This window comes from Halichoeres trimaculatus, unplaced genomic scaffold (assembly GCF_033239565.1).
Source record: "Halichoeres trimaculatus isolate MK-OKI-2021-1 unplaced genomic scaffold, fHalTri1.1 fHalTri1_scaffold_10, whole genome shotgun sequence".
NCBI lineage: Eukaryota > Metazoa > Chordata > Actinopteri > Labriformes > Labridae > Halichoeres > Halichoeres trimaculatus.
The window spans coordinates 6,891,626-6,916,617 of NW_027437187.1; the positions used below are offsets into that span (position 1 = coordinate 6,891,626).

At 41.1% G+C, this 24,992-nt stretch overlaps 2 protein-coding genes across 2 annotated transcripts in view; one reads left to right on the forward strand and one right to left on the reverse strand.

The window, feature by feature from the left end:
- Positions 1 to 24,992, reverse strand: part of necab2 (N-terminal EF-hand calcium binding protein 2) — a 206,806-nt gene that overhangs the window by 67,369 nt on the left and 114,445 nt on the right. The gene's annotated exons all lie outside the window — the stretch shown is intronic.
- On the forward strand, positions 12,485 to 20,596 carry LOC141796095 (uncharacterized). Its single transcript, XM_074677013.1, has 4 exons — positions 12,485 to 13,698; positions 13,843 to 13,896; positions 19,959 to 20,060; positions 20,382 to 20,596. The coding sequence occupies exons 1-4, from the start codon at positions 12,651 to 12,653 to the stop codon at positions 20,594 to 20,596; spliced, it is 1,419 nt and encodes a 472-aa protein (XP_074533114.1). The 5' UTR covers positions 12,485 to 12,650.

The following is a 24,992-nucleotide window of genomic DNA, read 5'->3' on the forward strand; positions in this document are numbered from 1 at the left end:
ACAAAGTTGTGTGAACTAGTGGGTGGATTTACAGCTCCAGATGAGGTCACCGTCAGAGCACCCATTCCATGTATTATGTGCGTCGCAATTGTTCTGTAAGGACTTAGAAGTTTTGCAGAGTACCGCTTCATCTCTAACCAATACTGACTTCACAAAAGCACCTGAAAAAGTTTAGATTCATGTTTCATAAGGGCATGTTAAAAGGACCAATCAAAGAGCTCATCCAGATGCCCAGTGAAAATGAGGCCACAGAAATTACTGGCGTTGAGCTGGAGGTGGTTCACGTCACACCTGTCAACAAAGTCAGTGATGACAGTCCTGTATTCCCGCTTGTTCCCCTGCGTTACGCATCCAGCAATGGCTGTGTCGTCAGAGAACTTCTGGAGTGGACAGCCCCAAGTGTTGTAGCAAAAGTCAGTGGTATACAGGGTGAAGAGGAAGGGGGAGAGCACTGCCCCCTGTGGTGCTCCTGTGCTGCAGATCACCATGTCAGACACAGTCCTGGAGCCTCACACCCTGGTCTGTCAGTGAGGTAAATCACGGTCCATGCAGCCAGGTGACTGTCAACTCACGCTTTTTTCCAAAATTTGATTGTGTCTGGTTGGGCAGTCCAGTTCACCCAGTACTGGGTGAAGGTAGGGAGAGTGGAGGAGAGCGATACATGATTAAGGGCTCCAGGGATGATGATCAGAGACTGAGGGTGAGATGTTTGCAGCTTGGACACTTCACTGTGGGAGGAGCTCTATCCGGCGCAAATCCGGCTTTGTAGTACAGCCCTCAGGACTGGATAGATGAGGTACGAATAAGCTGATTGGACCAAAACTCAGAACACACAGCCTATGTGGGCTTCAGTCTAATGTAGGCCTGTAAGAGCAGCTGACAGTTATTTCTAACATAACTTAAAAAAATGGATTTCAAACACAGTGGAGTAAGTATCAACACTGAGTAATAATACATGCTTATTGTAAGTCAAGCAAATTTAAATCAAATTTATTTATTGATTTATTCATTTATTCACATATCAAAATAAATTACTTTTAAGACTATATGTTGTCATATTATTAACCATATGTGATATGTCATGTCAAATTGAACAACCTTTTTACCTATCAGTTCTGAATACATAGAAAACATTCATGCTAAAAAGCCAAGAGTCGAGTTTCACATGAACACAATATTGTCACTCATAAAAATAAAAAAGGTACAATAAACATTGAAACTACATAAAAAAAGAATAAAAAAATGTAGAATTTTCTAGTGTTATGCTCAGCTCATGTAGAGCATAACAAATAAGGGAGGTTAACACAGTGATAACTTTAAGTAAAGAAATTAATTTATTGAACAACTCAAGAAAACCTAACTAGTGTTTAAGTCATTATCAGTAGTGAAGTGAGGGTGTTGGGTGCTGTGAAATGTTGGCAGATTAGTAACACTATGTGTAAAGGAAACAAAGGCTAAACTCAGCATAACCAAACCAAACCAAACCAAAGGCTGGTGCCTGGCAGGTACGAGCCTTCCAGGAAGGCAGAGAGAGAGCCCATGTTGGACTCAGACAGTTTTTGAAAGCTTGTAAACCAAGAAATGTGCCTCTGTCTGGGACTGCCCCAGCAGAAGTTTTGAAAACAGTGAGAGAGTGGGACTGCCCGATCTACTTATTGCTTGTGTGATTTACTTCATTTACCATTAAATGGTTCTTGTGTTATACAAAAAGTTTATTTAATAAAAAGATGTGCAGTGATTATAAACTAAAGCTAAATTTTGACATTGTTAATGGTAATGTCCCTTAATGCTGCCTTTATTTTATCACCGTATAGTATCAGTATTACTGACTCATAAATGTACCACATATATCCATGCACAAGTAAAATAATGTTATAGATTTAGCATGTGCCCCTGGTCTTAATTTTAGGTTGTTGTGATGTCACATTACGAAACAGGGGAAATGTTGTGGATTCATTTAGTGGAAAGGAGAAGCCTGCAGAAGCCTGCAGCGTGTGCAAGAGTAAGAGTAGGAGCTAACCTTTGACCCTTGGAAAACTTTAGCCTGACTGTGAACTTGAGACGAATACTTCATTTTATCAGGACTGATAGATTTAGTGCTCTCAGCTGTGCTTGACCAACTTCTGCTCACTCAGAGACCCAGAAATATACAGAAACCCAGAGACAGAAAGTCTGTTGTCCATAGACAAACTGCATGCATACACCCCCAGGGGGATAAAAGGAAGGGACTGAACACTAGTTTTTTGGGGTTTTGACCGTGTGCCACCTTAGTGTCAACTTCATCTGCCTGCTTTGAATTAAGTGTTGGACTGAAGCTGCCTGATCTCATCTCTATCTTGAACTCCTAGTCTCCTTCAAGCCAGCATTAGGACATTAGCCCACAAAGTACACAGTCAGTCAGGGGGATTTGATCCTCCTTCAAGACAAGATACGTCACCACCAAGTGGATCCAATCCCCAAACGAGAGGGGAGGATCAGGCAAACCAGGAAGACCTGGAAAAAAGACAACAGAGGCAGGAAGGCCAGACAGAACACCCTGATCCCAAGACCTGTGGCCGTCACACTAGTCAAATGTTATATTATTAATGGGAAAACAGATTGGATAACGCTTTTTATTCATTAACTTTTAAAATGTATTTAAGGGAACCTGAATATTCATGAAGAAACATGATTTGTTCTTAGTAAACGGCAGTCTGTGTGACTGTAGCGCCTTCTGAGTAGCCTTGATGGAGCTGTGGCCATGGACATAATTAAGAGTAGACGCCCTATGGCTGCTCGGGCACTAGAAATACAGCCGCCTTCTTGGTCCAGTCAACCTACCTGTAAATATATGCTGAAGCAGCAGAGAAATCAAGATGCCAGAGCACTGTGCAGTGTATTCCCATGAAAATTGGCAGACTTTTGGGGTCAAGGCTCAGGGGATTACTTTTCACAGGTAAGATTGAACATTATTATTGTTTGGATTCACAGAAAAGAATGTTATTGTGCTGTATTTATGCCCACCAGCAAAACCGTAGCCAGCTCACGTTAGGTATGCTACGCTTACAGCCGGTGTTCACCCTGCTGTTAGGCTAGCTGAGACTTTACAAATCATATATTCCACAACACAGACTTAGATCACAGTGAAAAGAATGCTATGGTAGAAATAAAAATATATTGCTGGTATTACTTTAACAAGCAAATTTTACACAGAGGTCACAAGCTGTATTATTGTAATCCTTTTACCCACTCATACCCATCAAACTTATCTAAAAACAGACAATAAACTACTGTTGTTATTGCATTAAATAGCTACTTCTCAATAAATTTACAGGTGGCTGTGCTCAGTGGATGACAAACCTGACCTAATTAAGAAGTTGGATACAGGTTACAGTAGTTACAGTTATGAACTCTGCTCTGGTTTGTTAGTGGCTACAATAGAAATAAATTGAAATATTTACATTGATGTTATGTGAAATACTTATTAATATGCACTGTCCCTTTAGATAGAATAAATATTTAAATAAAACCAGGCTAAGTATGGATTTTGTTGCACTCACGTTTGATTAGTTTTATAAGATGAGTATAAGCTGAGAAATCTCATGAAATCTGCCTATCTGAATTAATACACATCATATACTTTGAAAAATACCTACAAACATCACGAATATCATATATCAGATTATTCTATTACAGTTAAGGCTATTGTAGATATCAAAATACACCAAACCATATGTCCTGTATCAGACCTATAAGTATGAGGTTTACAGAGAAAAAAATGTGTGAAAATCAGTTTAGTATTCATTGACTTATGGTTGATTTAATGCGATGACACTTCATTGCTCTGGTCAAACAGATGACACTGAATGTAGCGGCCGACCGGAGCAACATGGCCGCCCTACAACTTGTCAGCACCCATAGGCAGCCAAGAGCACCCATCTGCAGGGACTGAGCATCGCCATATTGTCAACACAAAGCCTACCTGAAAAGGCAAACTGGAAGTTAGTTTTCTTCGTTTTTTTTATTCTTATTTTATTTTTTTATTTTTTTATTTTATGTAAGAATGTGCAATTAAAGTTATTACAGTACTGCAGATTCTTTTTTCTTTTTTTGTTTTGGAGTATTTTTTTTTTCTTCTAGTATTACCAAAGTACAATTAACAATATACACATAGTTGCAGCCAGGGGCTAAGATACAGCAATCATCCAACAAAGATGCACAAAAATATACACACAACAACACAAGAAAAAGAAAAGTTAAAATATTCTTCATGTTCTTTTTGACTTTTTTGGCTCTACGGTGCTCTCATTAAACTGAAAGTTGGACATATTCAAGATTTTATTCGGGGCTCCATAAAAAAATATGTTTTTATTTTCCTGTTTGTGATTAATGGAATTCAGAGGGTCCTGCACCATACAGCGGTATGTTCGTTTGTTTGTAACATGTAACGCTTTTTACAATAAAGTTAACATGAAAAAAGAAAGAAAAAAAACCCCTATGGCTGTGGCAGCTGTAGTGTGAATCGGGGCCTTGGTGTTACATATTGACATGCCAGGCGGGCGGATACAAGAATCACTAACTTATAAGCAGCACCACCCGTCCAGAATGTGCTCGTTTTAAGATGCAAGCGTTCCTTAACTCATGCACGGAGAGAAGACACGTGAGAGACGTACTTGGCAGCAGAGAACGAAGCAAGGCAATAAAAGTTGTTTTAAAACCCAGGTAAGTTTAACTTTAATCTTCTTAACTGTGATTTATTTTAGGACATTTCTATGACACTGTTAAAGTGATGTTTTTGGTCAAACCAGAGAGATAATGCAAAGTGCGTGCCCCTCCGTTAGCATGGATAAATGACCAACGATGTGATTGAAATCAAAATAGATGTGAACGGTTGCGATACTTGAACATTTCATAAATTAAATCAACGGGTTTAATCCTCACATATTTTACTATATTGATTGATGTATAATTGGATATTATATGACCAACGAAGCTAGCTGCTAGTAAAAGTTATGTGGCTAACATTAATGCGACATGATTGTACACTGATTAGTCATTATTGTGTCTGGCTTTTTTTATTTGACAAGAAAATAATCATGTGACACGCCTTATTGTTTATTTGCCTTAATGTCAGGTTAAACATGTTTAACTGCAGTATTTTAGCTAAGGAGTGCTCCGGTCATGAAGCTACGCACCCGCTAATCTGCGTTCAGTATGCATTGCCAATGTGCGTTCTTTTCCTTTAAACCAACCTTGCATTGTTTTCCCCCGGAGACAGTGATGCTATTTTCTGATTGGCTGCAGGGTGTCCATTTATAAAGGGGTTGCAGGTCTATGTTGGCATGGCCTCAGTAATTACTCTGCGTGAGAAATGGAGGTGTGAGCGTGAACAGGTTAAAATACGTGTCTCACGCTCGGTGCAGACTTGAGAGTCCAGTGTGAATGAAATGGAAGCCCGTTTCCGCCAATTGAGAAAAAAATTAGGAAAGGTAAAAATGTAAATAAATTTAAATCATAATTATGATATACTAAGTCATGATTATAAGACAGTTAGTCATAATAATGAGATACAGTGTTTTCCATTTAAAATGTGTCTCTTTAAATGTCTTTTGTTCCAGCTTACATAAAGAATACGTCACAGATAACGTTTTGTTCAAATCAACGGTTTCTTTATCTGTTTCATAAAGTCTTTCTCAGCAATAAAAATTAATGTTAAAATGAAATGACAGATCAGCTGTGGGAATCATCTAATGAAGAAACAGTGGTGGCAACCGCAGCAGGGTGCTGTTCAGACATGTGATCACATGTTGTGGTTATGATTGTTATTTTTGATTTGATTTGATTTGATTATGGTTTCATTAAAATTGCACTGCATTTGATTAAAGGATCTTGAATGGCTTCATTGAGGCGAAGGATTTCCCCAAATAAGGATGCCTTAGAACATGCTGTCAAGGGTCTCGACAAGACAGCAAAGCTGGAGGTGAAATATATTAACTCTTTCAAAGGTATGATGATTAAGATTTCACTACTATTTCATTTTGTTATTTTAATTTCATAGCCTACCTCTTAATGATGCTAGGTTTACTTAAAGAACTTTCAGTTCCAAGGATGGGAGTATGAACAACTGTAACTCTTTAAACATCAAACCCGTGTGCTCACACCAGGTCGAGGGGTCTTTACCAAGGCCCATTTCAGTAAAGGAGACTTTGTAGTGGAGTACAGAGGGGAGTTGATTGATGCTGATGAAGCCCTAAGGAGAAGATCTATATACCATGGCAAATGTGCTGTCTTCATGTTTGACTTTCAATGGCATGGGAGAACTTGGTGGTAAGGCTATGTGTGAACTTCACACCTCTTCACACTCCATTTGAAAGACTTTTTATGTTGCACAGAGGGTTATGATTAAAGGAATTAATTACTTTGTTTGACTGTAAAGATGTGTACTTAGGAGATGTGTTAGTCGAAAAAACATTAAATGATCTTGCCTTAAGTTCTCGTTCTAAGACTCAGTGGGCCATTGTGTCAGGATCCAATAGAAGATTAAGTTAAGGGAACTCTTAAATGGTTGATATTCTTTTTATTAGTATTGATGCAGCTCAAGAAGACAGCAGTCTAGGAAGGCTGGTCAATGATGACCACAAGCAACCCAACTGTAAGATGAAGAAGATCCTGACAGAGAGGCAACCACACCTGTGTCTCTTCGCTCTGAGGGACATTGATGTTGGGGAAGAAATAACATATGATTATGGTGGAGCTGATTGGCCTTGGAGAAAACAGGTTAGTTAACTTTGAAAAGTTGTAAAGCACTTTAAATATGATTTAATATCATTAAGGTCAATGTACATAAATCAGAGGTCCTTCAGATTTTAATGATGTGCTGGGGATGATAGAGCAGGGGACATTTTAAGACTGAATCAAAAAGCATTGTTTCAGCAAACAAAGTATAAAGTTAGTAGCAAAATTCCTCAAATACTGCTTTGTTTTTTATTGTAAGTGCTTATCGTTTTTCTCAAAAATCTGCACTCTCATGTTGAACTTGTTCTACAGGATGGAGCCCAGCTAACTGAGACAGACCCCGCAGAGAACGAGACCTTGGGAACTTCAGAGCAGAGTCCTCAGCGACCTGCAGCCTCTCAGATAGAGGTACAGAATTGTGCTGATCATTTTCTCTGATTTTTTAGGTGATCATACATAAGTTTAAACTGCTCCTGTTTGATTGACTCTGTTTATTATGTTTCAGTAACATTAAGATAAATGTTGTGAAGTCAAAGGTCCGTTGTGAGCCACATTCAGGTTTTGGTGATGTTCTGGGGTCCAGTCAGGATATTGTATTTCTAGTCCCCCTCCCCCTATCTCACACACACTTGTCAGGTCCACAGTGTTTGTGGGGACCCCTTAAGGTCAGAGGTCTGATGTGAGCCACATCCAGGTTTTCATGAAGTTCTGGGGTCCAGTCAGGATGTTGTATTTCTAGTCCCCCTCCCCCTCTCTCACACACACTTGTCAGGTCCACAGTGTTTGTGGGGACCCCTTAAGGTCAGAGGTCTGATGTGAGCCACATCCAGGTTTTCATGAAGTTCTGGGGTCCAGTCAGGATGTTGTATTTCTAGTCCCCCTCCCCCTTTCTCACACACACTTGTCAGGTCCACAGTGTTTGTGGGGACCCCGTTAAGTGAGCAACATGCTACAAATTTAATGCTAAGAAGCCTGATTTTTTTTGTGCTTTAAACTCAAATTACATTGCAAATATCACAGTCCTTTAAAACAAGGTTACTCTTTTCTCCTTACCAGTTGTATAAGCTGTGGAAACAGGACCTTAAGCTCTGCTAGCACTACTTTAGCTTGGCATTGGAGTTGATTGATAGCACAGGAGACAAGTTTACGTCTGAAATCAGAGTCAAATAAATGATTTTTAAAGTAAAATTGTTTCTGCAAACAAAGTATAAAGTTAGTAGCAAAATTCCTCAAATACTGCTTTGTTTTTTATTGTAAGTGCTTATCGTTTTTCTCAAAAATCTGCACTCTCATGTTGAACTTGTTCTACAGGATGGAGCCCAGCTAACTGAGACAGACCCCGCAGAGAACGAGACCTTGGGAACTTCAGAGCAGAGTCCTCAGCGACCTGCAGCCTCAAAGATAGAGGTACAGAATTGTGCTGATCATTTTCTCTGATTTTTAAGGTGATCATACATAAGTTTAAACTGCTCCTGTTTGATTGACTCTGTTTATTATGTTTCAGTAACATTAAGATAAATGTTGTGAAGTCAAAGGTCCGTTGTGAGCCACATTCAGGTTTTGGTGATGTTCTGGGGTCCAGTCGGGATATTGTATTTTTAGTCCCCCTCCCCCCATCTCACACACACTTGTCAGGTCCACAGTGTTTGTGGGGACCCGTTAAGGTCAGAGGTCTGATGTGAGCCACATTCAGGTTTTGGTGATGTTCTGGGGTCCAGTCAGGATGTTGTATTTCTAGTCCCCCTCCCCCTCTCTCACACACACTTGTCAGGTCCACAGTGTTTGTGGGGACCCCTTAAGGTCAGAGGTCTGATGTGAGCCACATCCAGGTTTTCATGAAGTTCTGGGGTCCAGTCAGGATGTTGTATTTCTAGTCCCCCTCCCCCTCTCTCACACACACTTGTCAGGTCCACAGTGTTTGTGGGGACCCCTTAAGGTCAGAGGTCTGATGTGAGCCACATCCAGGTTTTCATGAAGTTCTGGGGTCCAGTCAGGATGTTGTATTTCTAGTCCCCCTCCCCCTTTCTCACACACACTTGTCAGGTCCACAGTGTTTGTGGGGACCCCGTTAAGTGAGCAACATGCTACACATTTAATGCTAAGAAGCCTGATTTTTTTTGTGCTTTAAACTCAAATTACATTGCAAATATCACAGTCCTTTAAAACAAGGTTACTCTTTTCTCCTTACCAGTTGTATAAGCTGTGGAAACAGGACCTTAAGCTCTGCTAGCACTACTTTAGCTTGGCATTGGAGTTGATTGATAGCACAGGAGACAAGTTTACGTCTGAAATCAGAGTCAAATAAATGATTTTCAAAGTAAAATTGTTTCTGCAAACAAAGTATAAAGTTAGTAGCAAAATTCCTCAAATACTGCTTTGTTTTTTATTGTAAGTGCTTATCGTTTTTCTCAAAAATCTGCACTCTCATGTTGAACTTGTTCTACAGGATGGAGCCCAGCTAACTGAGACAGACCCCGCAGAGAACGAGACCTTGGGAACTTCAGAGCAGAGTCCTCAGCGACCTGCAGCCTCTCAGATAGAGGTACAGAATTGTGCTGATCATTTTCTCTGATTTTTAAGGTGATCATACATAAGTTTAAACTGCTCCTGTTTGATTGACTCTGTTTATTATGTTTCAGTAACATTAAGATAAATGTTGTGAAGTCAAAGGTCCGTTGTGAGCCACATTCAGGTTTTGGTGATGTTCTGGGGTCCAGTCAGGATATTGTATTTCTAGTCCCCCTCCCCCTATCTCACACACACTTGTCAGGTCCACAGTGTTTGTGGGGACCCGTTAAGGTCAGAGGTCTGATGTGAGCCACATCCAGGTTTTCATGAAGTTCTGGGGTCCAGTCAGGATGTTGTATTTCTAGTCCCCCTCCCCCTCTCTCACACACACTTGTCAGGTCCACAGTGTTTGTGGGGACCCCTTAAGGTCAGAGGTCTGATGTGAGCCACATCCAGGTTTTCATGAAGTTCTGGGGTCCAGTCAGGATGTTGTATTTCTAGTCCCCCTCCCCCTTTCTCACACACACTTGTCAGGTCCACAGTGTTTGTGGGGACCCCGTTAAGTGAGCAACATGCTACAAATTTAATGCTAAGAAGCCTAATTTTTTTTGTGCTTTAAACTCAAATTACATTGCAAATATCACAGTCCTTTAAAACAAGGTTATCTTTTCTCCTTACCAGTTGTATAAGCTGTGGAAACAGGACCTTAAGCTCTGCTAGCACTACTTTAGCTTGGCATTGGAGTTGATTGATAGCACAGGAGACAAGTTTACGTCTGAAATCAGAGTCAAATAAATGATTTTTAAAGTAAAATTGTTTCTGCAAACAAAGTATAAAGTTAGTAGCAAAATTCCTCAAATACTACTTTGTTTTTTATTGTAAGTGATATCGTTTTTCTCAAAAATCTGCGCTCTCATGTTGAACTTGTTCTACAGGATGGAGCCCAGCTAACTGAGACAGACCCCGCAGAGAACGAGACCTTGGGAACTTCAGAGCAGAGTCCTCAGCGACCTGCAGCCTCTCAGATAGAGGTACAGAATTGTGCTGATCATTTTCTCTGATTTTTAAGGTGATCATACATAAGTTTAAACTGCTCCTGTTTGATTGACTCTGTTTATTATGTTTCAGTAACATTAAGATAAATGTTGTGAAGTCAAAGGTCCGTTGTGAGCCACATTCAGGTTTTGGTGATGTTCTGGGGTCCAGTCAGGATATTGTATTTCTAGTCCCCCTCCCCCTATCTCACACACACTTGTCAGGTCCACAGTGTTTGTGGGGACCCGTTAAGGTCAGAGGTCTGATGTGAGCCACATTCAGGTTTTGGTGATGTTCTGGGGTCCAGTCAGGATGTTGTATTTCTAGTCCCCCTCCCCCTCTCTCACACACACTTGTCAGGTCCACAGTGTTTGTGGGGACCCCTTAAGGTCAGAGGTCTGATGTGAGCCACATCCAGGTTTTCATGAAGTTCTGGGGTCCAGTCAGGATGTTGTATTTCTAGTCCCCCTCCCCCTCTCTCACACACACTTGTCAGGTCCACAGTGTTTGTGGGGACCCCTTAAGGTCAGAGGTCTGATGTGAGCCACATCCAGGTTTTCATGAAGTTCTGGGGTCCAGTTGGGATGTTGTATTTCTAGTCCCCCTCCCCCTTTCTCACACACACTTGTCAGGTCCACAGTGTTTGTGGGGACCCCGTTAAGTGAGCAACATGCTACACATTTAATGCTAAGAAGCCTGATTTTTTTTGTGCTTTAAACTCAAATTACATTGCAAATATCACAGTCCTTTAAAACAAGGTTATCTTTTCTCCTTACCAGTTGTATAAGCTGTGGAAACAGGACCTTTAGCTCTGCTAGCACTACTTTAGCTTGGCATTGGAGTTAATTGATAGCACAGGAGACAAGTTTACGGCTGAAATCACAGTCAAATAAATTATATTTTAAGTTGATGACCATTGTACTCTGGTTTGATACATTACTTCATCCCTGAATTTCATATGACTCTGTTTTAATGTCATCAAAATGTTTTTATTCATTTCTGCTTCTAATTGTTGTTATGGTCTTTTTTTAGGGCTTAGTTGCAACTGGTCCCCTCCCCATAGTTAAAGGAGACAGGCTGGTTGCCTATACAACTTCTGATGACTCTGAGCAGGATGACATTCCTATCCCGAGGCTCAGGAGGACCAAAAGCATATTGGTATGCAACACACTGACATTGTAGGGAAAAGAAGTTTATGTGAAACGTATCATCAGTTTTTCAGCTTTATTTGGACTTTTCTTTCTTTCCTTTTTTGTTTTCTGTAGATGAAAGACCAAACCAGTTTTGACTCGGATGAGCTTTTTGACCCCTCGTCCAATGACAGTGGAGAGGAATATGTACCTGGGACTAGTGAGGACTCTGATGGTACAGAAACCAGTGAAGTCCTTGATCTAGTTGACCCCAGAGAGAAGATGCTGGATAGCCGGAACATTTTAAATGTGGATGATATTGGAGATTCATGTCCCTCTCCACCAGAAGAAAGTGTCTCCTCACAGCAGGACAGAGGGCGCTCACCAAGAAGAAGAAGAAGAAGTAGTTCCGCTTCGATGCGTAAACGGCAACGTGTATTTAATGCTTCCTGCCATATAACATCCTCCAGTCATGCCCACTCATCACAACAGAGGGACGTGGCAGACACTGATGACCTGTCAAAAAGCTCAACGCTCGCCCCAGATCAATGTCTTCCTGACAGTACCTCCTCACCTCTTACTGATGGAGTTTCTGATGGTTTACTTTCCATCCCAGCTACCTGTAAGAAGGGGAATGGGTCCAGACTCTACAACAAAAAACAGTATTGTTTGTACTGTAAGTTGGGTGTTTTAAAGCTTGCAAGACATTTGGAGCGAGCCCATCCACTTGAGCCAGAGGTTGTGCAGGCTATGTCCTTCCCTAAATGCTCGAAAGAAAGAAAAATGCATCTGGAACACATACGAAATAGAGGCAACTTCGCACACAATGTGGAGGTGATGAATTCAGGTGTTGGAAGTCTTGTTCCTCGTAAACAACCAAGACAGGATTCCAAAGCTGGGGATTTTCTTCATTGTGCATACTGCCAAGGCTTTTTTGCAAGGAAACTCCTCTGGCGTCATGTAAAGGCCTGCAAGTTTAAGCCTCAAGTTCCTCACAAACCACAGCCCGGGAAAACTCGTGTCCAGGCTCTATGTGCATTTACTGTACCTCCACCTCCTGGTGTCAAACATGACTTATGGAAACTTTTGAACAAGATGACACAAGATGAAGTTTATACAGCAGTCAACTCTGACCGCTGTATTTTAGAATATGGAGACCATCTGTATAACCGACTTGGACATGACCCAGGCAAACATGAGTACATTAGGCAGAAGTTGAGAGAGCTCGGAAGGCTTCTGATATGCTCAAGAAAAACCACATCCATGAAGACCATACGGGACCACATCAGACCTGCCAACTTCATGCAAGTTGTTGAAGCAGTGAAGCAGGTGGCCGGTTATGACAGTGAAACCAGTACCTACAAGACCCCAAGCCTTGCTCTCAAAATCGGACATAGCTTAACAAAGGTTTCGCTACTTGTTGAAAGCAGGGCGAATGTTCAGAACGACCACGGTGCTGCGAAAGAAGCCCGATCATTCCGCATGGTATACAATACCCGCTGGAATGAAATGATATCTGCAGCATCACTGAGAACTCTGCAGGAGTCCAGGTGGAACACCCCTCTGCTGCTTCCATTTACTAAAGATGTCCAGACTCTCCACTCATATTTAGACGAGCAACATCAGCAGACTCACGCAAAACTGTCCACTGAGACATCTCCAGAGTTATGGTCACATCTGGCAAAGATCACTTTAACCCAAGTCATCCTGTTTAACCGACGAAGAGCAGGTGAAGTTTCCAAAATGCCCCTGTCTGCGTTTTTGTCGAACAGTCAGTCAAATCCTGAGGATGATGTTAATGAAGCTTTGTCTGCTGTGGAGAAGAAGCTGTGCCAACACTTTAGGAGGGTGGAGATCAGAGGAAAAAGAGGTAGAAAGGTGCCTGTGTTGTTGACCCCATCTATGCAGCAAGCTTTGGATCTACTTGTCAGAAAACGACAGGGTTGTGGGGTTCCTAAGGAGAACAAATATCTGTTTGGACGACCACATGCCTTAACCTGCTACCGTGGGTCTGACTGTCTCCGGCATTTTGCCAAGATCTGCGGAGCAAAAAGTCCAGAAAGCCTGACATCAACAAAGCTCCGCAAACAAACTGGAACTCTATCGCAAGTCCTGAACCTCAGCAATACTGAGCTGGATCAATTGGCAGATTTCCTTGGGCATGACATCAGGGTCCACCGGCAGTTCTACAGACTTCCTGAGGGCACACTGCAGCTCGCTAAGGTTAGCAAAGTACTTATGGCCCTGGAGAAAGGACGACTGGCAGAATTCAAGGGCAAGACCCTTGATGAGATCAACATTGACCCTCAGGGTACTATATCCCTCTCTTTAATGCCTGTACATAAAAGAACACTTTTCCTAAAGTATTTTGTACATGTTAAAGAGCATTAATGCAACAATTTATAATCATTTGATGTTCAATAATGGTCATTCCTTTCCCCTCAATTCCCCACAGAGAATGTGCACCCAGACAGTGACGCAGAGGAAGCGTGCGAGTCAGACTCTCCAGGTGTGTACTGTGATAAGATTTCAGACATGATCATTTATATTTATTTTAGGATATCTGTAACCCCTGTAAGCAGATGAAGTGGGGTTAAGCCGTGTGCTCCGAGGTCCTTCGACTGCCAGGTTCAAAGTGACTTGTAAGCGGTGTAAGTAAGCAGATGGCAGCTCTCCAGAATCCTGAAAAGTATCCATGAATTTAGCCTACAATTCCTCCCCGTCCTGTACCGTGCCATACGCAGAGTCAAGCTGCTGTAGATAGATGTTAGGGAGAGTATCTGGACTTTAATGTTTGATCATATCTGCTGCTGGTGGCAAAAGACTCTCCAAGATCTTCCTTAAACGTTGCATATCAGACACAGCAGGATCCTTCATCAATAAATCCACACTGGAACGCCAGGTATCAAAATCTGCTGAATGTGTAGGTCTAGGGGTTTTGCCAAAGAAAACACGCAGCTTTTGAGAGGAGAAGGAATGACTTGTGTGAGCCTTACTTTTAACAATATGCTCAACAACATACCCTTGAACATCCGGGGGATTCAGTTCATTAGCAGAGAGAGTCGAGAGAGAGGGTCGAGAGGGCTGTGAGGGAGACTGAGCCACTTTACTTGTGCTGGGAGGAGTTTGGCCTGTTTGTAGTGCAGAGACTGCTTCTGTCAGAGACATGGGTGCAGGTGAGGTTTTAATTCTTGAGACATCAGGTTGAAGGTCAGCTACTGTGTCACCAATCTGAGCCATCATATCCTTCAGAACATGAGCATAGTCTTTACCAGTTGCTTTAGCCAGTAGTTTCACGTCTGAAAGGTAAGTCTGAGTCTTTGTGGTGCCCACTTAGCTTGCGTAAAGGTCAGACAACGCAGAGATTGTGTATTTAAGCGCACCGCTCGCAGTACTGAACGTATATGGTAAAGGTAATGCAGCAACGGCAGCAGTGGTATCAAACTCGACAATAAGATAGCCGAAAAAATCAGTCTTTATTATCTACTTTAAGTATTCGGCTAATAGGCCCAAAAAATCTACCACCTCTTCATCAGCTTCAGCACCAGTGGCTTTATCAACCAACACAGCATGTGAAATGACAATCTGAAGCTTTTCAAAAACCTTCATGTTGACTTTGTTCATTAAATACTGTTCAACAACCTCCTGGCTAGCTCGCCAAAAATGTAGCACTCAGATTATAGTTAATTAGTAGTTGGACTTGAGTGAATAATAGTTGTATTGGGCTAGTATCAGAAAACTTAGAGTTCGCTCATGGAGGCTGAGGACCAGTTTAATAAACACAAAAACCCCAGGGTTGAATGCACTTGAGAAAATTTTATACAGTGGAAAAGGTGGGTGATTATTCACAAATATACACAAGTTTGACCATGACCAAATTGACATCATCAATCATGAATGACAGGAAAACAAACAGAATTCATCAACCAAATCAAAATGTTCACGTTATTGATCCATGAGAAAAGGGAATCAGTGTAAATTCATGAGCCTTTTGGTTTAAGAATCAGTTTGAGTGGACAGTCTATCGCTGCAGAAATCAGTTGAGTGTGTGATATGATTAAAATCCATGAGGAGAGTCTGCTGATTATGAGTGTGAAATGAGTGCATGGGGCTTGGGCTTAACGCCTCCTACCACACAGGTGGAACTGATGATGATGAGTGTCTTTCATAGAGATTCTGGGTAGCTCGCCATCCAACTGAAGATCCAGGATCAAAATCAAAGGAAAAAGAAGGGAGAGAAAAAACCCGACCTAACGTTCAACCAGTTAGAGAAACTCCGTGACCGACCTCGCGACTTCCGCGTTCCATCTGCTGCAGATATTTTACAACATAAGGCAGTGGCAACACAGAATATCTGTTTGAAAGTTTTAGTTAACTACTGACCTGCTGCAGCCCACTCCAGCGCTTACCCCAAGCTTCCCCGACAGACTATGTCACGTGAGCTCCCCAAACTACCGCGAGACAGCGCCGAAAACCTCGCGAGAACCCAAAAGAACTCGGAGCATATGGCTTAACCCCACTTCATGTGCTTACAGGGGTTACATATCCATTAAAGATTCATTTACTTATTTAAACTAAACTTGTCAGAAAATGAACACTGTGACATAAATCAGCATGAAATAACTGACTATAATGACAAACATACATTTGACTTTACACTTTGACCCATGTCCTGTCTGTTAACACAAGGTGGCAGCTTTAGAAGCTGTACTTGTGACAGTCGGGGAAAGAGAGGGCTTTTTGTATTTCTTTGGGGCTGTGCTGTTGTCCTTCACTTATTCACTTGGAATTTGGGTTTGGTTTGACAGTAGGCCAGTTTATGTTAAGCTATATATTGATTTCATTGTTTCGACCCATCTTATAGTTTCAAGAGCTATTTGGGTCACAAATTTTAGGTTAAAGAAATGTACTGATATATCATAAATGTTGTGAATAGCAAATGAATATTTTAGGATTAGGGATGCAACAGTATTGTAAATATGGTAGTATCAAAATTCTCACTACAAGAGTGAAATGTGACAGAGAACAACATTGACACAAGGAGGCAGCTTTAGAAGCTGTACCCTCCTCTGAGAGTAGAGCCACGCTAACCAAACAGAAGCAGCTGTAACGGTAACTCGTGGTGTAGATCTTCATGTGTTTCTGCAGCTCTACCTGCTTCAAAGTGTGCTAAAGCAAGGTTTTCTGAAGTCAGCACCATGTAGGATTAACGACTGTAGCTGTGACTTGAAGCTAAATGAACTGTATATATTTTAAAGGGCATATTGCAGGTTAAAGACAACTTTTAAGAATTAGAGAAATAACCTAAAAGTAATATTTGGAAAGAAATCCTTGATTTTAAGTGATACTCCGGGATGGAACAAGTTGGGTCCTATCACAAGGTTTAGGGCAGAAATTACCCCTACAGCAGTGTTTTAATGCAGCAGAAGCCCAGAGCGCTCGCACCCCCTCCCTGCTCCTCTGCCGGTTTCTTCTGCACTCAGACGGGGTCATATTTTACTTGACCAAAAACACAAATAAACGGACTGCCACCGAAAAAATCTGATATCGGTCTGCATTCACGCTTTATTTAGAGAATTTTCAGCGCGTTACTTTCACACAAAAACACCGCTAAATAAGGCTCTAGTTCTCATCATGTCTCTTCGTCCTGGCAGACTACCTGCGTTTGTTTATATCTGGCACACCGCGCGCAGACTGATACACTAAGCAGCGAGAGCCTCGTAGCCAGCTGTGGCTTTGCAGCGGAGGTAGCGCTGTTTTACGACACGATGAGCTGTAACACGCTGAAAATTCTCTAAATAAAGCGTGAATGCAGACCGATATCAGATTTTTTTGGTGGCAGTCCGTTTATTTGTGTTTTTGGTCAAGTAAAATTTGGCCCCGTCTGAGGGCAGAAGAAACCGGCAGAGGAGCAGGGAGGGGGTGCGAGCGCTCTGGTCTTCTGCTGCACAAAAACACTGCTGTAGGGGGAATTTCTGCCCTAAACCTTGTGATAGGACCCAACTTGTTCCATCCCGGAGTATCACTTTAATACAACACAGGATTTCCTGGAGACATCTTTGTCCTTTTTTTTTTTTTTTTTACTTCTGCATTAAAAACTATAATTTGAATGTGACGTCACAGAGGGGAGTAAATAAACGTGAATCCGACTGTCACTCCTGTCAATTAAGAAGAAGAAAATTGGTATTCTGATACATATGATGTTCCTCAGGGTTATAATTATGAGCCTGTTAGGAAAGATGGAGAGCAGGAACAGGGCAGGATGAGGAGGAATAACATCCATAGGAGAGCTGTGGAGTTGTGGTGTGAGGCGAACCAGAGGAGAACGGAGCAGGTGTCCTGGTGAGTGAGCGCTGTTAGCTAGTGCTGTGTTCTCATCAGCGTATGTAAAGTTTGAGATCAAATACACTGACTTCAAATAAAGTTAACAAGTAGTACATGTATATGCTAATCATAAAGCAACGAGCTTGAATTTTCATGATAAAGCCCATAGAAAGAAAGACAGATAAATCTATTTCAGAGGTCTATCCACTAATCCAGAGTTAGAAACCAAGATGGTGCCCAGATCACATTTCCAGCGGATTGAAACTCAGGCTGAATCACTGACAAATCCTTGTTTACGTCAGTCATGGAGAGCTGGGCGAGAGGCTGCTGCCGCCGGGTAACTGTCAGTTGTCTGTATTGACAGAGCAGCTGCCGCTTCAGTCTCACCTGGACCTGGCTCTGGTATCCCATCCTGAACTCCATCCACAGACTGTATAAAACGGACTCCATTATATTGCCTGGCAAAAAATCTTCCTGTTGTTTTTTTGTAATTGATGCTGAAACAAAGTTCCGTCTTGTCCCCTGCACAAAATGAATACGACCACAAAAGCTGACTCCATCGAGTCTGAAAAAAGGTGGATTTGATATCCTGTTAAAGAGCATATTGCAGGACTCGTGTCCCTTCACTCTGCTTTAGGCTGATGTGGATAACAGGTGGTAGTAAGTGAGAGCGGAATTTTGAAGTCTGTTTTATTGTAATTTATTAATTAATTTGACCATTCATTAAGATAATTAAATACTACATTTGTGTTGGATGCAGAAAAACTATCTTAACAGGACATGAAGTCCACTTTTTCCAAAACAGGAAGATGAATGGAGTTAGCTTTGTGCTCAGATTCATTTTGTACAGGTAAAAAGACAGGACTCTGCATTGGTCACTAAAACAACGCGGTCGTCTGTGGTGATTATTTTAGAGAGAAAGATTATGAGCCTGATGATATGATGGAGTTCAGCATGAGATATCAGAGCCAGGTTTGGATGAGACTGACACAGTGCTGTCCCGTCACAGCTGCAGGTTGGCCGGTGTTACGGCCAACCTGCAGCTGCAGCAACTGCCTGACCGCGAGCCCGGCTCTCCGGTGGCAGACAACGTAAACACGGATTTGTCAGAGATTCAGCCTGAGATTCAACCCGACAGAAATGTGAGCTAACGTAAGCACCGTAGATAAGTCTGGATTTGTTTTCCGACACTGGATCAGTGGACAGACCTCTAATAGACCTCTCTGTCTGTCTCTCTATGGCTCTGTTAAAAGAGCCCAACGCTGCTTTGTGATCAGTTACTACTTATTTTAAGTTAACAGCTCTGACTTCAAACGTTAAACCTGCTGATGTGAACACAGCTTTAGTCTTCATATCACTAGCAAACAGCGCTCACTCACCAAGACACCTGCTCTGTTCTCCTCTGCTTCTCCTCACACCACAACTCCTCTGCTCTCCTATGGCCGTTATTCCTCCTAATTCTGCGCTTTTTTCTTGATCTTTACTTGGCTAAAAGGGTCATAATAATAAGCCTGAGGACCATATCGTGACGTCACTTTCAAATCCTGGTTTTTAAGAAGTAAGAAAATCTGAACTAAAATGTCTCCAGGAGACTCTGGGGTTTATTATTTTCGGAATTTCTTTCAGGATAGAGTTCTTAGTTATTTTACTATAAACTTCTTAACAGTTATCTTTAACCTGCAATATGCCTTTTAAGCAGTATTTATTCATCCATCTTTTAAAATGCACCTTAATCACCTTAATACATGGTTAAATTAAATGATACTTTGGAAGAAACACAATACACATAAACCGATCTCACTCACTACCACCTATTATTCACATTGCCTAAAGGCGGAGGGAGGGAATGTGAGGCCCCTTTGCTGACACGATATTGGAAAAAAAGGGGCGTTTTAAACAGCTATATTGAAAAAAAAATTGACAGAAAATAAAGAAGGCTAACAAGGGGGGGAGAGAAATAGACATATCTTAGTTATACAGTGTTGTGTTCAATTACATTAAGTGTATTTATCCATGATATTCCTGGCAATTCATTTTCCACTCTGACATTTTTTTCAAAGTCATGATTTTTTTGACAATACCCCAGTAATACCATTACTTTGGCCTGAGATTTTGACATCTTAACATCCCCATTTAGAAATACTATACAGTTTTTCCACAACTAGTGTTTTACACTAATATTAAAATGTGTGAAGGATATTTGTTGATGATGTAGTGGATCATTTTTTCTTTTCTATTTGTTTTTAGTGAGTCAGGCAACAACTCGCCAGAGGAGAGAAGATGAGGAGTCAGATGGGGACCTGAGCGATTCCTCAGGTCCACTAACTCCACCACAGCGGAGCAGAAAACGTCAGTTGTACTGTCTGTTAACCATGTATAATATATATGTATGTCCAAAGTATAATACACTTCAAAAGTAGTGGTATTGTTAAGGAATCGGATCGCTGAGGATAATGGGATCATTGATGACAACAATCCCCATCCCTGCTATTTTGTAGCTATTTGCTTTAGTTGAGATGGTAGGCACAGAGCTCAACCTTTGTAACAGTAATAGAGTCAACATGTTTTTCTGTGTTGTTGATCGTTCATAGACTTGTGCTCCTTAAATATAATTTCGAGAACTATTCTAGAAACAAAACATGTTTATCATTGTTTTCAATCATTTTGCAGCTCGCCAGCCTCACCTGAAAAGGACCTGGAAGAAGGAGGAGGTCCTTGCTGTTGAGAGACACATGATGTCTTTCATTACATCTTGCCGTGTTCCCGGTAAAAGCGAATGTGAAAAGTGCCTCCAACAGGAAAAAGTTGCCCTCAGGAACAGAAATTGGCTGGCTGTTAAGTTCTATATTAAGAATAGAATTACATCTCTTAAAAAAAATATGTAGTGACCCTTTTTTTGAGATCTAAAGTGTTCCATTTGCAAATGACTCTTTGTTAGAATTATGATCTCAAGGACCTCTTCAGAATTTTTGATTTTGACAATTGTTGCGAGGTGTTTTTTTTTTTTTTTTTGAGAATAAGTCCATCTTTTTCTAGTTTTCAAGTTATTCAAGTCGGCTTTTTTTTTTCGGATAAGGTTGACCATGTGTGGTCAGTTATCTGTTACCTGAGATTCTTCATGTTGCATTAAACTCAGCAGTTACCATGATACCGCAACAAGAGTGGTCTAATAATTTTTTCCGTAGTTGTAGATAATCTAAAGCATCTTGCGCTGACATTTCAGCGAAAGAGGCTTCTATAAGAGAGACTTTATTTGACTTTATCTTATATTATATGAATGATGATAATATCATGTGGTATCATGATTAATGTAATTTCTTATAAGAACTTTTGGTCTCAGTTCTGACCTTAAATGTTGATGTGATATGTTGAATTGTTGTATGTTTGAATTACTCACTGCGTTATCATAATCATTAGTGTAAAAAGGAAAGAGACTAAACTGTAAATTAATTGCTTTCAGTTTGAACACAAGTCCTTTAAACAACAGAAATCCTACCAGTAGCATCTCTCAGTGAATCCAGAGCAGAATCCTTCACCTCCTGCCTCAGTGTCTGAAGGTCCAGGTGTTGAGGATTCACTTATTGCGTGCTGGTTCTCCCTCTCCATCAGGCTGTTGTGGCTCAGAACGGTTAACAGCTACCTAGTACCAGCAGCTGGACTGAAAGAAATGTGACTTAACATGGCAGAGTTTTTGAGTGGCTCCACAAAGTGAGTTTGACCTAACTTTGTGTAAAGTGGTACCCAGAAAGTGAGAAAAACCTTAGTGTGTATATTTAGACCCCAAATGTAACTGAATACCTGACAGGTCCCCAGATGACTGCTTCTGGTCTGGTCAGGGACCTTTACTTTGTCTGATTGAAAATTTGAAGTGATAACTGTGCTAATGTGCATCCCAGGATGTTGCCTGATTTTTTTCAAGGCTGTACAACCTTCAGAAAGGGTGGTTCCCAGAATGGATGATCTGTACAGGTAACCTCACAATAGCACAAAAACAAGGCTGTGTGTGTGTGTGTGTGTGTGTGCAATGGGGGTGGGGATGGGGCACAAGAATGATGTGGGAAAGGAAAAGTAGAAGGTTGGGATGTTGGGGTACAAAGGTATCGAAATGTAAATTATTGCCTCTCTATCTTTGCCGGCTTTGAATGTGATCAAGTAGCATCAGTTTAGATTTGTTGCAGCTGAGCTACAACTACGTTTTGGGACATCACAAGAGGAAACAACCGGTTTTAAAAAAAATGAAGCCTATACAAGAGAGCTAGAAGTAGCTGTTCATAGGAATTCCTTGAGGCTGGCTGCAGAAAGACCGGAGTTCACTTACACATTCAGCCAAAAATACTGACTTTACGGCATTGAAAAGCACATTTACAGCCTGGTTCAAAAAGTAAGTAGTCATTAGGATTGTTTGATTGTTCGATCAGAGACACAGCTCAGGTCAGGTGACTGCAGGGCGCCCTGTAGCTGTTTGAAAGGAAACTCAAAGCCGGGATCATAACAAATGTGGCTGCATCCGTGGATTGGCTTCATTTTCCATTTCAATAACAGACGGGTGACATTGCACAGGCTACGTCCATGTTTGATACAGTCTATGATACATCACCAGTTGTGTTTGTACTTTTAATTTTCCCTCTAAATGTTACTGTGCATTCAACATTTCATATGCATGAAAAGGCTTATTTGGAGTAACCAAGCGTTGTTTTCAAAACTCCATTAGGAAGTCAACAACATGCACCTGACAGCTCAAGTATAAATCTGTTTAATTTGTTTTTTGTCCTGAATTCTCAGGCTGCATGCAGTTCAGATTTGTGACAAAAAGAGTAACAGTAGGGAGGATATTTTCCTTCCCAAAAAAAAGAATAAATACAAAGTTCATTTCTGTACAATCCCCAGCTTTCATCTTAAGATTGAATGATTTTTAACACTGACTTAAATTATGATACATTACATTACATCTACATTTTCTGTCAAGGTGTCAGCCCAAACCAAAGTCTTTCTGTAAGCTCTCATTAAACCTCATCTGGACTGTGCAAAGCCTACTTGTGTTAAGATAAAGCTCTGTACATTCTGCAGAAACTCAGGACATAAGGTGCAGAAAAGCAAATACAAATGGTGCGATAAAGTAGTTCAGAGAGCAGCATTAGTAATATATTGGTCATAAATTGTTCATCTGCCATTTTTAAGATTAACACATGTGCCCCAGGGTCAGGGTCAAGAAGCAATTTATCTTGGGGTTATCTATTTAAAGGAAACACTTGTCAACCAACAAGGTTGTCAGAATTATTACTATGGCTGCCTCTAGACAGGTTTGTCAAAACTGTACATGAGAAATGCTGATCAGAGGTGAGAAATATTAGAACAACAAAGTCATGTCTACTTAAAACTCATTAAATATCTTCTTGTATGCATTTATATTCCTGTCCTCTTGTGTTGGGTATTTCTATTTCTGTCCGGGTACCACAAAGAGTCTTTTGTCACATCGTGTTTCATGTCTGAGGATGTATTTTATAGAAAGTAAAACTGTTAAAAGCAGGCTGCTGTCAGAATGGAGGCTGTCCAAAGAAAAAAGGGCCTTCACTGCAATGGCCCATCCAGCCCGACAGCGATGAGTCTCTGTGCACAGAAGTCAACCCAGTGAAACAGAGGGATTTATGAAACTCAAGGTAACACTGTCCTCCTTTAACTGCATCACTGAGACCATGAATCACACTGTTGAGGTAACTGACTCTTAGTAACTCTGCACTAAAATGGGATGGGCACACAGGCAACTTCTGTCCTTCTGCTCCTTTATGTGGGTTGTTAAGTAATCAATTTATTGGCCCAGTCAAGGCAAAATTTATCATTTATTTTAGTCATGTTTCTGTGTGAAGGCCACCAGCAAAACACTATGTTAATCAAAACAGAGATCGATTTTCTGCCACATTCATTACAAAATGAATACTGATGGCAGCAGTGACAGCTGAATGCAGTTCTCAGTCAGAGGAAAACATCAGCTGTGTCATCTTAAGTCAACCCAACCCAAGCTTAATTTATAGAGCACATTTAAAACAGCCTTTCTCTTTTTCTTCACAGAGATTAGGCAGTTTACTGCTACACTGGCTCCTCCTCCACCTGCTCACCTGTTTCTCATCCAGGCAATCAGCACCTGCAGTTAGGCCATGTCCACACGTAGTCGGGTACCCCCTCGTTTGTTTTTAAAAACACTTCCGTCCACACGCAGCGGGTAAATCTGCCGGTGAGTGTGGCTCGAGGCATGCCAAACCCATAATGGGCAGTATTTTCCAGATGTAAAACCTGTGTCAGCCAACCAGAATGACCCCCGGCATTCAGCCGTGACGTTAAAGAACTGAAAACTCTGTTTACAGGCATCTACATGAAACCATGAAACTGGAGTTTTCCAAAATCTCCATTTTGGCCGGAGTTTTAAGAAAACATTGTTTTTGGTGATGTAAAACTGGGGTTTCGTGTGGATGACAGGCGTAAACGCATAACAATACATGCGTTTTCCTAAATACCTGGTTATGTGTATACATGGCCTTAAGCTCTGCTCACAGACTGTCCAGTGCCAGAGTATTCCAGCTTTTCAAGTGGTATATGGTTGACTCTCTTCAGAGTTTTTTAGCTTCTGTAGAATTATTCTTATTTGGATTTGCCTGCCTTGTTAACTCTTTTTGTCTTTTTCCTCAATGCCTCCACAACCCCCTGCATGACTGTCCAATCTCTGCCACAGTCTCTCTGGATTCACACCTACTCCCCTTCATGGCTCTTCCCCTTTCAGACATTGGATTTTATCCTTCCTTCCCCTACTCACAATAAATTCTATAACTGATTATCAGCCTCTGGAATCTGCTTTTGCATCTAATTGAATCTACTGGTTGCTAACCGCAACATAAATACATATATATTAATGTTAGTTTTATATGCTAGACATCCTTGTAAATAATGGCTCTGCTGTCAATGTTTTTTTTTTTTTAAAGTCTAGATAAGGAAACATAACTGCTAATCGAAGTACTTTCAACCAGAAGTAGTAGTGACACAATGAATAGTAGTTGCGGTAGTAATAGTAGAATGACTTTTGAAACCTTCCTGCTAGCTTTGACATTGTAGTAATGAACTTATCAGTCTTCTCACTCACTGAGGTCCAAGCTCCGCCTTATATATCAAACAGGATGCTACATTATTGCAATGTGACAACGTTAGGCAGAGGACTGAACCACCTGAACAAATGCAGCTAATGTCTTCAGGTGTTGCAGGAGTGTGTATAACTTGGGATTAAATGTTTCCAGT